This window comes from Penicillium taxi (genome assembly GCF_028828555.1).
Source record: "Penicillium taxi strain IBT 34144 chromosome Unknown utg000003l_segment0_segment0, whole genome shotgun sequence".
Taxonomy (NCBI): domain Eukaryota; kingdom Fungi; phylum Ascomycota; class Eurotiomycetes; order Eurotiales; family Aspergillaceae; genus Penicillium; species Penicillium taxi.
The window spans coordinates 1861140-1874844 of record NW_026643205.1 but is presented as its reverse complement, the minus strand read 5'-3'; the positions used below and the strand labels follow the sequence as shown (position 1 = coordinate 1874844).

The 13705-nt window shown below is 46.2% G+C and overlaps 5 protein-coding genes across 5 annotated transcripts; 1 reads left to right on the top strand and 4 right to left on the bottom strand.

The window, feature by feature from the left end:
* Nucleotides 1-122: 122 nt before the first annotated feature.
* On the bottom strand, nucleotides 123-1294 carry N7495_004166 (S-methyl-5-thioadenosine phosphorylase; the record flags this gene model as incomplete). Its single annotated transcript, XM_057206817.1, has 3 exons — nucleotides 123-517; nucleotides 583-1092; nucleotides 1156-1294. 3 exons carry the CDS (start codon nucleotides 1292-1294, stop codon nucleotides 123-125), a joined length of 1044 nt encoding a protein of 347 aa, XP_057064497.1.
* Nucleotides 1295-2956: 1662 nt separating this feature from the next.
* Nucleotides 2957-4785, bottom strand: N7495_004165 (uncharacterized protein; the record flags this gene model as incomplete). The annotated part of the gene is made up of 4 exons (XM_057206816.1): nucleotides 2957-4122; nucleotides 4186-4308; nucleotides 4366-4518; nucleotides 4575-4785. 4 exons carry the CDS (start codon nucleotides 4783-4785, stop codon nucleotides 2957-2959), a joined length of 1653 nt encoding a protein of 550 aa, XP_057064496.1.
* Nucleotides 4786-7380: 2595 nt separating this feature from the next.
* Nucleotides 7381-10208, top strand: N7495_004164 (Zn(II)2Cys6 transcription factor; the record flags this gene model as incomplete). Its single annotated transcript, XM_057206815.1, has 7 exons — nucleotides 7381-7463; nucleotides 7531-7662; nucleotides 7728-7996; nucleotides 8056-8141; nucleotides 8200-8828; nucleotides 8877-9047; nucleotides 9113-10208. 7 exons carry the CDS (start codon nucleotides 7381-7383, stop codon nucleotides 10206-10208), a joined length of 2466 nt encoding a protein of 821 aa, XP_057064495.1.
* A 274-nt stretch (nucleotides 10209-10482) lies between these two features.
* On the bottom strand, nucleotides 10483-11922 carry N7495_004163 (BUD22 family protein; the record flags this gene model as incomplete). Its single annotated transcript, XM_057206814.1, has 2 exons — nucleotides 10483-11598; nucleotides 11674-11922. The coding sequence occupies 2 exons, from the start codon at nucleotides 11920-11922 to the stop codon at nucleotides 10483-10485; spliced, it is 1365 nt and encodes a 454-aa protein (XP_057064494.1).
* Nucleotides 11923-12620: 698 nt separating this feature from the next.
* Nucleotides 12621-13600, bottom strand: N7495_004162 (complex I 30 kDa subunit family protein; the record flags this gene model as incomplete). The annotated part of the gene is made up of 3 exons (XM_057206813.1): nucleotides 12621-12671; nucleotides 12728-13377; nucleotides 13444-13600. The coding sequence occupies 3 exons, from the start codon at nucleotides 13598-13600 to the stop codon at nucleotides 12621-12623; spliced, it is 858 nt and encodes a 285-aa protein (XP_057064493.1).
* Between the last annotated feature and the right edge of the window lie 105 nt (nucleotides 13601-13705).

Below are 13705 nucleotides of genomic sequence, written 5' to 3'. Positions count from 1 at the left end.
TCCAATGTAATGAGGTCTCGCAAAACTTCGGAAAAGCATTCTATAATTTATGCCTATCTACTTGTGTCATAATGCAGTAATTGAATATGTCCATGGATGCGTGCTAGCTAGAAATTTAGCAATCAGAAGTAGCCGGGAAACAGCCAATTCAGCTTCTTCTGGGCCTCGGGGCTTCGGTGAGGCTGAGCCGTGCTAAATCCAAACTTGATCGAGCCAGCCAAGTGCTTAGCGTTGACAAGGTCAGTGTGCTCATCGCTAGCCAGAGCATCGAGAACGGCGGTAACGAAGCGTCGGGCGTTCTCGGCATTGGCCTTCATATGGCCCATAACCATCTCGACAGTGACGTCGGCAGTCGCCTCGTGCCAGCAGTCGTAATCAGTCGACATGCAAATCATTTGGTAGGCGATCTCGGCCTCCCGAGCCAGCTTGGCCTCGGGAAGGACGGACATGTTGATAACGCTACCTCCCCAGGAACGGTACATGTTGCTCTCAGCACGGGTAGAGAACTGAGGACCCTCTATAGGGAGAGAAAACGTAAGAGTTAGTAGAGTTCAAGATATTGAGTATTATCGTAGCACATACCCATGCAGATGATAGTTCCCCGATCATGCAGAACGACACCGTCGCCCTCTAGACTGTGGCCACAGGCGCGCACCACCTTAGCGATACCCTCATCGAAAGGGTCTCCGAAAGGAACGTGCGCAACAGCACCACCCTCAAAGTATGTCCAGGGTCGCACTCCCTTGGTACGGTCGATGATCTGATCAGGGACGACAAAGTCGCGCGGCTTGATTTGTTCCTGCAGACTGCCAACAGCTGAGAAGGCGATGATGCTTCGCACACCAACGGATCGAAGAGCTGCAATATTTGCACGGGCAGGGACTTCGTGAGGAGCAATCTGGTGGTGCAGGCCGTGTCGGCTCAGAAAAGCGACGGCGACAACCTTGTTATTATGCTTGGATGTGTGGTGGAGGATGGTGATCGGAGAAGAGGGTTCACCCCAGGGGGTAGAGACATTCAGAGAGGCAACCTGGGTAAAGCCAGGGAGTTCACTGAGTCCAGTGCCGCCAATAACGGCAATAGGCACAGGGCCTATTTTTTTGTTATTAGCTTCAGGCGGGGTAAGGGAGGGGTTAGGGCATACAGGGCACGTACCTTCGTATGTGTTTGGGAGAGCTGCCATTCTTCGAGCCAGTTGCTTCGCGGACTCTATTCGAATAAAAGGCTTAGAGATTGACGAAGGCCTAGAGATCGATGAAAGTTGACGAAATCCAAAACCCCAGGGCACCTGCATCTCTGGCGATCAAATTTCATCACCCCGCTTTGATTGGATCGCGGCCCCACGTGGTGTCATCCTGAGGCCGCAAGTTATTTATACATCGTCGATACCGTCACTTTTTCCATGATTATATTGATTCAATCGGACCTAGATAGTTTGAATTCATCTCTTAAGTAGAATAAATTGATTTTACAATCCATTGACCGGGCGGGAGCATACCTCGTGAGATCATACCGTATCTCAAAATAGATGTGTCTTTAAACGAGGCCAAGAAATCAAAGGCTATCTACTGATCGTCCAAGAAAGCTGGCACAGGAATAGAACGGATATGAACCTACTTATCGTGAGTATGTCATAATTTGTGGCCGAATTTTCGAATCCAAGGGCGATGAGCTGTCTCCACAAACAATATCCTGCGATCGTGAACAATGCAAGACAAGATGTTTAATTCTATGCACCTGGATATATCGCTCATGCAGAGGACAGGAAAGGTGTAGTGTTATTTCAGTTGCCTTCAGGGCTTAAGACGACGAGATTTGTATGGATGAAAAGCCGACGTATCATAACTTCTAGGGTAATAGCGGATCTTATGGCTGAACGTTATTCGGAATTGAGGTCGCCCGGACTGGCTGGTAAAATTCCTGCTCCCCTGTTAACTGTCTTTTCAAATATATCCTCGCACGAGTGGCTAAGGGAGCCGCCGGATTCAAAGGTCGATGATTGAGTCATGAGGTCCTTAAAAGGCTGATCTTTAAGTCTGACTGGAAATGACGGGAGTCTTGAAGATGTATTGCATTTTCTACCTAACTAGGTAAGTAATGCGGTATCCTTCATTAAGCTTCCAAGAGCAATGCTCCCGAGGCCTTCCAAGGTTGCTTTGCTTTTAGAAGTTTAAAGGATTTCATTTGTCGTGGCTGCTTGACGCGCAAATCACTTTAAAATGGAGGGACTAGTCCAATTGGATTTGTTTAGACACATTGGCAGAACTTTTGGTGAGCATCTAGGTATTCGTGAACTAAGGTAAACGTAGCAACCTCGGAAATTTCGATAGGCAATATACCTGCCTTGTCAGCCCTTTTCGAACTTCAGATGTAGCATGATAGAGTTGTTCCTTGGAATCTCCAATAATTCCTGGCTATCATCAACAGTCGACTTGGAGCGGACAGTTCTCCGTATTCGTACTTCGTATGTGTTGCATCCAATACCAAATTAAAGTGACCGGTAAGGATCCGGGTGGGACAACCGGCCCGGTTAGGGTTTATTCACTGAGGCTCTGTGGAGAAAATATGTGCACTGTTGCCACTGCCCAGATGTATCATGTATGTGTCCAGACTCCGAGATAGGAATGGTGCAGATGTTCTAGTCAAAATGAATGATTGCGATGAAACTTCCCCGCAATCTGGCCAAAGATAAAGATAACTGACTCCATCGCTCGGGTATACTTCGGGTCCTTCCAAGTGCTCCATCCCCACCCCACCCTCCGTTTACTGAAGAGGTCTATCTGATTCTTTGTACTTCATGCTATTATTCCAAGGTCTACAGGTTGCCACCTACTCATAGTTTATTATTTCTGGGGTGGGTTACCTGAGTAGGTATGAATATGTTGTGTGAATGAATCGACAAATTTACAATTTCATCGCCGAACGTATATTAGAAAATCTATGTACAAGTAGAGATCTATGCAATCCACCACCAGGCCTTTTCAAGCCAGTTACGAGGGATTGGTTCCACCTCCAACTCTTCCTCTCGGTCTATCTCAGCTTTGCCGGAGAAAATATCAATATCTGCAACTGGAGTCATCCAGGGCGTGCGGTACCAGATCTTATGGCCAAGGTAGAGAGCGAAGAAAATAGCGAACACAATGTATGAAACAAGGAAGCCAGATGCTGTGAAAGAACCTGGGAAGAAGATCGAGTAGCCATTGGTGATAGAGAGCAGCGCAATGAAAACAATGGCATAGTAAGCGCCGTATGGTTGAAGAGGAGTCTTGAAAGGAATTGATTCAAGAAGTCCATGGAATTTCAGAGCACTGCGGAAACGCAGATAGGCAATGCCAACAATCACCCAGGAAATGAAACCTCCGACCGTGGTGATGTTTGTGAACCAGTAAAAAACATTTGACCCCGAAGAGGACAGGTTCAAGAATGCAAGCAGACCAATGGACCAGGTGACCAACACTGCATAGTATGGCACGCCGCTCTTACTGCAGCGGGTGAAAATCTTGGGAGCTTGTCCCTCCAAAGCAAGGGAGTATAGGGTTCGGGATCCAGCGAAAACCCAAGAATTGCCAGAGGACCAAGCCGAAAGCAGGATGGCAGCGTTGATAACATGGTTTAGTCCAGAGATCCCTGCGTTCTGAATACCAATAACGAAGGGACTGGCACCGGCGCCCGATGAACCATCACTGACACCCTGAAGGAGGTTCTTGTCGTTATAGGCAACGGTGACTCCAATGACTAATGTGCCGAGAACGTAAAAGGCAAAAAGACGGTAGATGAAGCGGTTAGTAGCCTTGGGAATGTTGCGACGAGGAGAGACAGATTCTCCAGCAGCCGTGGTGATGAGTTCAGGAGAGAAGATGAATGAGAACCCAGACTTGATCAACGCAGTCCAGAATGCCAGGAAGCGGCCAGTGTTGATGTTCTGGACCAGATAGGGTTCCTTGAAAGAGCCAGGGGTCTTCCAGTAGTGGAATCCGAGTCGCTCGTGTTTTGGGCCTCCACCGAAGAAAAGAACAACGCCGAGGATGATGAGACCAATGATAGCAATGATTTTCATTGAAGCAAACCAAAACTCGGCTTCACCATACCAAGATACGGCGATGACGTTCAAGAGTAAAATCACTGCATAGGAAAAGGATAGTAAGCATGTGCCAGGTTAGATTTTACGCTGATAATTTGACTTACCAATGAGAATAATAGCAATCCAGACACCAACATTGACTGGCGTTGACCAATATTCGATGACAAGTCCAGCTGCTGTGACTTCTGATGCCGTCAACATGGAAAATGAGTACCAATAGTTATATCCTATGAGTAAATGTCAGTATTTCGTTTGATTGGTCAGGAAGTCACATGAAAACTTACCAACAGCAAAACCCATGCTGGGCTCAGTGAAGCGGCTGACGAGGTATGGCACAGAAACTCCGCGTACGGGAAGATAGGTGGTCATTTCTCCGAGCATGTTCATAACGAAGTAGACGATACTTGACATAACGATGTATCCCATAAGAAGAGGAGCTAGAATGAGAAGTTAGTTAAATGCCATGCATTGTTTGTTGTCAAGGTATGCTCACCAGGTCCGACAGTCGACAATGTAGCTCCACTTCCAACGAACAAGCCTGTACCGATACAACCACCCAAAGCCAAAAATTGAATATGACGAGAGCTCAATCCACGCTTTGTCTCGCCAGTAATGGCTTCCATTTCCCCTGATTCGGCCTTCAGGTCATCATAGACGATGGCAGGGGCCTTGGCCTCCTCTAGGCCTTGTGGTGACAGTGACATAATGACTTGTATGCACGATTAAATAATAGTGCCCAGGGTGTTGGAAGGTGTATTTATGATGATAATGTGAATGTCTGACAATGTATGTAATTTGATGTCCGATGTGGAGGTAGTGCACTCCAGTCAGACCTCTTGTGGCCAGGGATATAAAGATATAAAAAGACTGAACTTATCAGGACTCAAGTGAGCAAGAATCCTCGGATATATATATGTGGAATTTTTTCTGATATAGCGTTTCGTCAATTTCCAATCTCAGTAAAGTAAGAAAATCCGCCACTACGGATCCATGGATTTCAAAGAATTGATTAGATAAACGGATAATTAGTTACTAGGTTTGCGCAGCAATCTCCAGTTGCGATTATCAGCGATCCACACTCTAACAAATTGTGGGGTTACCAGGAAGATAGGAACTCTGGGTGCGAGATTTAGGGCAAATCTAGACTTCAGCGACAAATAGTAGTCAAGCAGAAAATGGTTCACCGAAGCAGCTGTACCGCCTACTATAGCAGAGACTTTTAGGCCTGAGGCCGAGAAGGATCCCCAAAAATACATACAAAGTTGATTTTCTGCCGGTCCAGGGTCATTTCTTGGCATTTGCCTTGTGGCCCTAATACCCCCATTTGATACCGCAATCTGAAGATGGCTATTTTCTTTATCAAATGCCAATTAATAAATTTATAAAGTAATTGTGGCTTTGTTATATTCTATGGTTGTCCTTGTAGTCTATACAAATCTATACAACACTTCTATGATCAATAAATTGTCCTTCTTCCTACTCCAAGTTGATAATTGATGTTGGATTAAGAATTATTGTAGTTACTAAGTATACCCACTAGAAGATCTGGGGCAGAGAATATGGATCTCACCAAACATGGGGGTTTAATAATGGAAATTCGGTATTTGCAATATCGATTGAAAATCAAGAGTGTAATAATTAGTCAATAATTCTCAAATTCAAACTAGGGCTGCTCGTAAGGCCTGAATTGAACCGGCCCGGGTATACTTATTTGTGGTTCGTGACACACTATCACACCGGCCCGAAATGATTTTTTATGTCTTTTTGGTCGAATAATTCTGTTATCAAGACATTTAAATGTATGATTAACGCACTTAACGAACAGTCATACGATTGGTTGATTTGTTATCAAAGATTGTTGCCCCGGTGGATCTAGTGCGGACTATGCCGTATGATTCTATCGATGCCATTTCTTAGGAATTATTACAAAGTACATAGTTACAGGGGTAAACAGTACCGAGCTACGCAGTAAGTTTTCACCGAGTAGTTGCTTACTTCCTCTAGGGCTGGTTTTGCACCACTTTCAACTTTTCTCTCTTCGAACCAATTATCATTATGATAATTCTCCAGCGAGCACTGGAGCAGCGCTTTTAGTCATCTGGCCTGCTGAATCTCAGCGATAGGCATAATGCTCCTTGATGCAGAAGATTTACACGTTCTAACGTCTTTCGTTCTCTGAATGTCAAAGTAGTCGCTGCTTCCATCTTTGAAGATTCTGGAGGACCTGATCTTACACCCATCACCTGCAGTCGCTCCTGATACTTAGGTAGTATATGGAAATTTACTCGACCAGAACATTTACAAATTACTCGTCGAACATTAAGCGACCAAGCAGCGGTTCTATCTCAACATTGTCTTTGCAATGTTCAAAGATGGTCTAGGAATCTGCAATATTAACACGGTTTTATAGACACTACGTGATATTTAGCAATGCACTATCAGCTATGCTAACCAATTTACCCCCGTCCTCCTTTTCAACGCTTCAATCCTCCGATAAATTCTTTTCAAGTCACCTACACTTGAAGTGTTCACATAGACTACATTACCAATTCCTGGTCCAGTGTAAATTCATTCTATTCAGAATGAACATGAGGTATAGCGGTCTCAAGGTTGACCATGACCAAGGTTGCCCAATAGAAGTGGTCTTCTAGGGACACAAGACCAGAAGACACAGCCTTGGAATCAAGACAATAACCTTGAATATTCTAATGCTGCAATCTCCCGAGTTCATATAAAGATTTGGTACATGGTTTCAGGGCCTATTCAATCAAAAATCTGAATAATCTGAATAATATGTTTAAAGTGCCAAGGATAGAAACTACCTGGGCAGGTTCCAGTCGACGTCGCGGCTGCAGCATTGTCATAAGAGAGGCTGCCGTCCATATCCATGAATATATTATAAATGCGCTAGTTAAGAAAACATTGGATAGTTGGGTTTTTCTGAGATATATGAGTCATGGCTCATGAGATCTTAGGATGTCAGATATCCCAAGATATAATCATTATGCCCATGTATCGTAGATTGTAAAGTGAGTGGACATCGAATGCAGGTGTAGGGCGGAGAGGCTTTGGGGATAAATTCTGCCAGGATGCGGGGCCGCCTAGCCTATGTTATCTCGCTTTTCCTTCAATAACCCATTCCTTGTCAGACCCAAACTGTATGTGCGGACCTTTTGCACTATATCACTCGACTCTTATTCTAGCAATCGATCTTGGGCCTCTCCTGGCCTTCCCTCGCCTTCTCCATTACGTCTCCGCAGACGATGCACGGCCGATCTTGACCTCATTGACATCGCCACATGCACGACTCCAATGCTAGTCCTGCGCCGCAGAACAAACGCCCTCGTGTGGCCGAAGAGAATCGCAAACGGGCCGTTAGAGCGTGTGTAGTCCCATTTATCGCAATGACAAACAATTAGTTCCGGTCCGCTAACTTAGTTGGTCTGCAGATGTGACGGTTGCCGCAGAGTGAAAGAGAAATGCGAAGGGGGTGTACCTTGTCGGCGATGTCTTCGCTATAGTAGACCGTGCAATTTCACACTTATCGATCCCAATGACAAGCACCGATCAGCAGCAACTCCGTAAGTTTCAGCCCGTGCGTCAAAATAGTGTACTTCGATTCCCTGACTCGATTTTTCCATGATAGATTGCTGGAACAAGCAGCCTCGGCCAAACAGCATGAAATTGCGGAAGGAGAACGAGTCCGTTATATGGAGCGTCTTCTCTCCTACTATGTCCCGAACATTACATTTGATATTCAGTCGTTGCGACAGGCTGCGGAGGAGCTAAAGAGCAAACACCGTGACTCCGAATCGGACGTATATTCCACCACCAAAATTGATGCCAATGAACTGGATGATTTGGCAATTGACGAGGAGGATTTTATAATAAATCCTCTCCCGAATAATTCAGCTCGTATGTTCAAATTCTTAAAGCAGTGATTGCAAGAAGCACTTACCAACAGCTGGACACAGAGTACTCGGGAGAATTCTCATACCTCAATTTTTCCAGGAAGATCCGAACGAAGATAGATGAATGGATGAAGACTGCAGCACCGGAGGTCAGTTATCGCTAAATCAATTTTGTAGTTCCAATGTATTCTGACTTGATTCGCACAGGACGAGATTGAGCCTTTTGAAGATCGATGGCGAGCCACACAATTGCAGTCAGGATCAAATTCTATTTCATCTTCGATTGCTTGCCTTCCTCCACGATATGTCGCTGAATTTCTCGTCCAAATATTCTTCAAATATGCGCAGACCAATAATTACTATGTCGAAGAAGAATGGCTCTGTGGGAAGCTCACCTTGTGTTACACCAATCCGTCCAGTTTATCATCTGACGATGCAGGAGCTGTCTGTTCAATTCTCATGGTATTAGCTGTGGGTACACAATTTGCACATATGGAGTCGCCCACACCAGTGAATCGCCTACCACTGGACTCGGCGGCCAACCAGGATCATCACTTTTCAGAGGACGAAGTTGGCTTGACGTTTTATCAGTATGCATCAAAGCTTCTACCTGATCTTATAGCCACTGCTTCTGTTCGCAGTGTACAGGCTTGCTTGTTGATCGGGACCTACCTGCTCCCTCTTGACACTTCCGGGCTATGTTATACATATTTCGGCCTAGCACTCAAGTTAGCTGTTCAAAATGGAATGCATCGGCGTTATCATGGTGAAGGTCTCTCTCCCCGAACAGTGGAAGCACGAAACCGCGTCTTCTGGACCGCCTATACGATCGAACAGTAAGTTGCCTCCAATCCCTATCAAGGCCACTTTCTGATAAAGAGCAGACGAATAAGCATTTTGCACGGTATACCAGCTTCATTGTCAAGTTCTGATGTTGATGCACCTCTCCCAGTTGAATTCCCTGGGTTGATACTAGCGACTCAGCCTTCAAATCATACGAATATGGTGGCATTGATCACTCTAACGCTAAAGCTTGGGGAAGTTTCCAACGAAATGTAGGTACTATAAATCATTCATGCCATAATTATCAAAATTCAGGTACTGATATTTTTTTTTCAAGCTCCTCACTACGAACTTGCCGCAAGGGCCAACAACAAGATTGTCTTGAACGTTTGCTCAATATTCGCAAGAACTTGATTGAATGGTGGTCCACATTACCAGATGAAACAAGCTGTCGAGATCTTAATCCGAGTGGTCCCTTGTTTCGTTCTAACGTACACTTGAAACTCGACTACTGCTTGACTAGGATCTTTGTTGGTCGCCCATTCCTCTTCAGCAATATCAAGGGCCTCCAACAACCTCTCAAGAGCTCATCTGTAGTTTCCAAAGTTCGAACAGCTTTAGTCAAAGACTGTGTGGATGCAGCCCTGGAGATTATTGATCTTTGCCGCCTCCTTCGCGATGAGACTGGTCTTGCCAGAGCGTCATTTACCGAGTTCAGTTCATGCCGCGCAGCACTTCTGGTCATCCTTGCTCAAGGGCTAACTAAGCGCACTGAACGCCTTGGTGCAGCCCTTGAGCAGGGTATTTCCCTAATTAAGATCATGTCAATGGGTGTTGGATCTGCACGCTCAGCTGTCAGCGTCATCGAGGCACTCGAACGTGCTATCCGCCGATTGGAACTCTGGAGCGAGTCACAAGAATCTGATAGTAATGAAGGTTTCACGGAGTCAGCTTATGACCGCTTTAAAAACTGGGAGATGCTTTGGAAGACTGGACCCATTTCACCAGCAACCATCGCATTGAAGCAGCAAGAAGCTCATACAGCTAACGATGCAGGTGCTCCCCAAGATGCCAATTCTCGTGCTTCTACAATCCCTCCATCCACCAATAGTGGTCTCCCCCCAATGCTCATTAATTCCTCGGCGACTTCCGCGCTAAATCACATGAAAATACACGGCTCCGGCACAGTTCTTGATGAAGACGAGGAAGAACACTTTGAAGGTCATGTTCCCGATAATTTTTCTTCCTTGCAGCCCCTCTCCCAAGTGGGTCATTTTGGCTTCGATCACTTCGTCTCCAATTTCCCTCAGGAACTTGGAGAGTTTACCGCTATTCCATGCTTTGATTCTGATGCCCAGGGCCTCTCTGGCCTAGAGCTGAATACTCCCACCGGTAGTGCTGATTCAAATTGGCTGCAGTTTATGAATGAGTGATGTTTTTCAAGCTTTGTTTGGTTGAATTATTTCCTCGGTTTGCAGGTTGCGATGTTAGATACATTATTTCCCTTGTCTTTTTGATATACATGTTCTCGGAAGGTCCCCGTCTCGGTTTTATGGTTTCTATGTGGGAGGTCTTTTTTATTTCACCAGCAAGCTCGTTTATAAAGATATAAGGGGCGAAGATTAGATTCTAGAATTCAAGATCGCTTGCGTCCTCAACTTTGGAAAAGTATCAGAGTACCTAAAGAATTAAACAAAGAGGATATCACTAATCGAACACGACCTTCTTTCCTGAAAAAGTGGTTGTAGCCGTCTTCTCTTTCAGTTTTCGTTTTGCCTCCCAGGAAGGGTGAAGTGGTCCTTCGTCCTTTGCAGGAGCATGGCCCTTTGCACTGCGTGATAGTGTTGGGGCTGAGGCTCCCTGACTAGATTGACTGTGCTTATTATGCGGTCGATCTGTCAAGTCAAAGTCACCTCTTCCACCACGGCCTTGGCCACGACCACCACGACCGCTGGTTGCTCCCTTCCGAGTATCCCATCCACTATCTCTGTTGTTTTTCGCCTTCTTCTCCTGTTCCTTGACGTGATTCGCACTCGCACCAAATTTTTTCTCCCACAAGGCGCGTCGCGCTTGTTGACCCATCCTGTTCTTGCGTTTGGGTGGGCCGGCAACTTGTTCATCGTCAGTAGCTTCAGACTCAGAACCAGACCAATAGCCACCCATCATCAGCGACGGGAGGAATGTTGTGCCTGTTACCGGGGCGGCGGATGCCTTGCTCGCCTTGGCCTTTTTTGGTGGCGGGGATGTCCCTTCTGAAAAGACAGGGGATGACGAGCGAGAGACTGAATCCGAAATGTCATCTAGATCAGGCTTTTCTTTTTCTCCATCGAAAATTCCCTCGCCAGAATTCAATTCTTCCTCTGAGTCTGAACCTGGAGCCAGTCGCGCATCCAATTCTGAAAATTCTTCATCTCCCGACTCTTCGTCTCCGGAAACGCTCATATCATCCGCTACGCCAGAATCTCGAGGCCCTTCCTCTTCTGACCCAGATATAACATCTCCATCTGCCTGCTTCTTTTGGACTTTTTTCTCTTTTAGTGGTGCATCTTTCTTGATTCCCGCATTAATTTGTTTCGCGACAGGAGCCTCGTGGACTCCTAGCAATTTCCGAATCTCAAGTAAAATATTTGGCAACGCATTCTTTACCGGATTAGATGAAAAAAGTCGTGCCGTGATGTTGGCCTCGGCCGTGCTCTTCGGTCCTTCGGTAGAGACATTCTTGGACTCTGCAAATTCCTTGAACACAGGTAGCTCCGCAATGCGCTTTGTCTTGGAGAGCTGTTTAAAAAGATATCGCTCGGATGTAGTCTGGTAATCGAGTGCCTAATAGTTATTGCGAATAAGCATAGGTTCTTCGTATCAAAGATATGGCCCTGCGATTCCCGTCTGTGCTCATACCTTCAACGCTGCGACTTCTTCGGCCAATTTTGTCAATGCAGCCGAGTTGTTTTCGGACTTGGCTGTCTTCTCTCGCCGACTCAACTTCTGGCGCTCAAATCCACGCGCCATCTTGAGGGCCTTTAATATGATCTCCACGCCATGTTCGAACTTTACTGTGAGTCTGACGGCTTTTATTGACAGCTTGCGGGTGTCGGAGTGCTTGGACGGCTTTGAGCCTTCGAGGTCGGAAAGTTTGCGCTTTGGCATTTTTCTCCTGATTTTAAATATTCAAGGAGTCAGGATCAGTAGGTATCGAGCAATTGGTCGTTTTTAAAGAGAAATGTCAGACAACGGTTGTGTATTGAAGTCCGACTAGAGGTTGGTCGGCGAATCTTTTTTTTTTCTGCCGCGGATTGTCGATCTGCCAACCCTCTCCGCCTCACGTTATATAGTAAGTGAGTGCACTTTTTCTGTACAACCTTAGAACGTTCGGTTATTTAAACAATTTTTTATTTAAATTATGAATATCAATACTTTTTGATAGCAGACTGGAGTCTCCTGCAGACTACGATTCAAATGTTATCTCAAACTTGTAGATCGTCAATTTCACGATCCTTAAGAGTGACCGCTTTACACCTTGGGAGTAATCCATCATTGCCTAGCTTAGCTATTTCAACGATTTCGGGATCATAGTTTTATTTTTATTTTTTTGTTTTGTTTGGAAGATAAAATTGAGCTGAGGTGAGACGTGACGGTAGAAATTGGATTATTCTGAGACCGAAGGGTCGTCAGTGATTCATCCCAAGGTTGAACACTCGCATTATTAAAAGGTAATATGTGGGGAGAAATCCCGGGGTCGAAATATATATCTACGAGACGAATCAGGCGAGGAAAGAAAACACCATCGATTAACGATATGTATATACAAACATGGCAAAGAAAACTGATACGCGTACAGGCTCTTTCTATTTCTTTTCTTCCTCCTTCGCCTCGGGCTTGGGAGTGGGAAGCTTGAACTGTAGAAAGATGAATTAGCCTGTATGCCACACACAATATTTGAAACTGGTCTTACCGAGTCGGGTGTGCGGCTCTCACCAGCACCAACAGGCTCCCATGATGTGGAGCCACTCTCGAAGTTGCGGAAAGCTTGGGTAAGCTCAAGGGGCTCGATAATGCAGCGCTTCTTCTCTTCGTCATAACGCAGCTCGGTGTAACCAGTCAAGGGGAAGTCCTTGCGCAGGGGGTGGCCATCGAAACCGTAGTCGGTCATAATACGGCGCAGATCGGGGTGACCGGTGAAGAAGACACCGAACATATCGTAGACCTCACGTTCGTACCACAAAGCACCCTCGTAAAGCCCAGTCACACTGGGAACTGGGGTGGCTTCGTCGGCATAGGTCTTCACACGGATGCGAGAGTTGTAGCGGACACTGAGCAAGTTGTAAACGACCTCGAAGCGTTGGTCACGACTGGGGAAATCGACAGCAGTAATATCCGAGACCTGGGTGTACTCTGAGGCAGTGTGGTTCTTTAAGAAGCTCATGACGGGGATGACACCAGCAGGAGCAGTGTAAACAGTAAGTTCATCCTTCCAGACGGTGAATTGCTGGATGTATTTGGGAAGGCAAGACATGATGTACTGTCCATAGGTGTGGAGGTTTTCGGCACGGTCCTGATACTTGTCGGCAGGGTTGAGGACGGGGGCACGGAGAGGACCCTGGGCTAAGACGATAGGTATCTTGTTAGATCAATTGTACTCCTTCCGATTGAACCAAGTCGATCACATACGAGGCCTTTGCGCCTGGCGCATGTTTGCAGGCTCCGGCGAGGCCGACGCCTTGTATTGCAGTGAAGATGAGGAAAAGGCGCGGGGGGCCATGGTCCGGGCAGTCGAGGCCACCAAGCGTCCGGAACCCAAGCGCATCAAAGAGCGAGTGGAGGCCATTGTGTAAAATGAGCAATGGCTACAGACAAAGATCTTGGAGGGGACTTGAAGGCACGGGCATGTAAGGCGGATTGTGAGGATCGAGGTTGGTCGAATCTGGTGGTC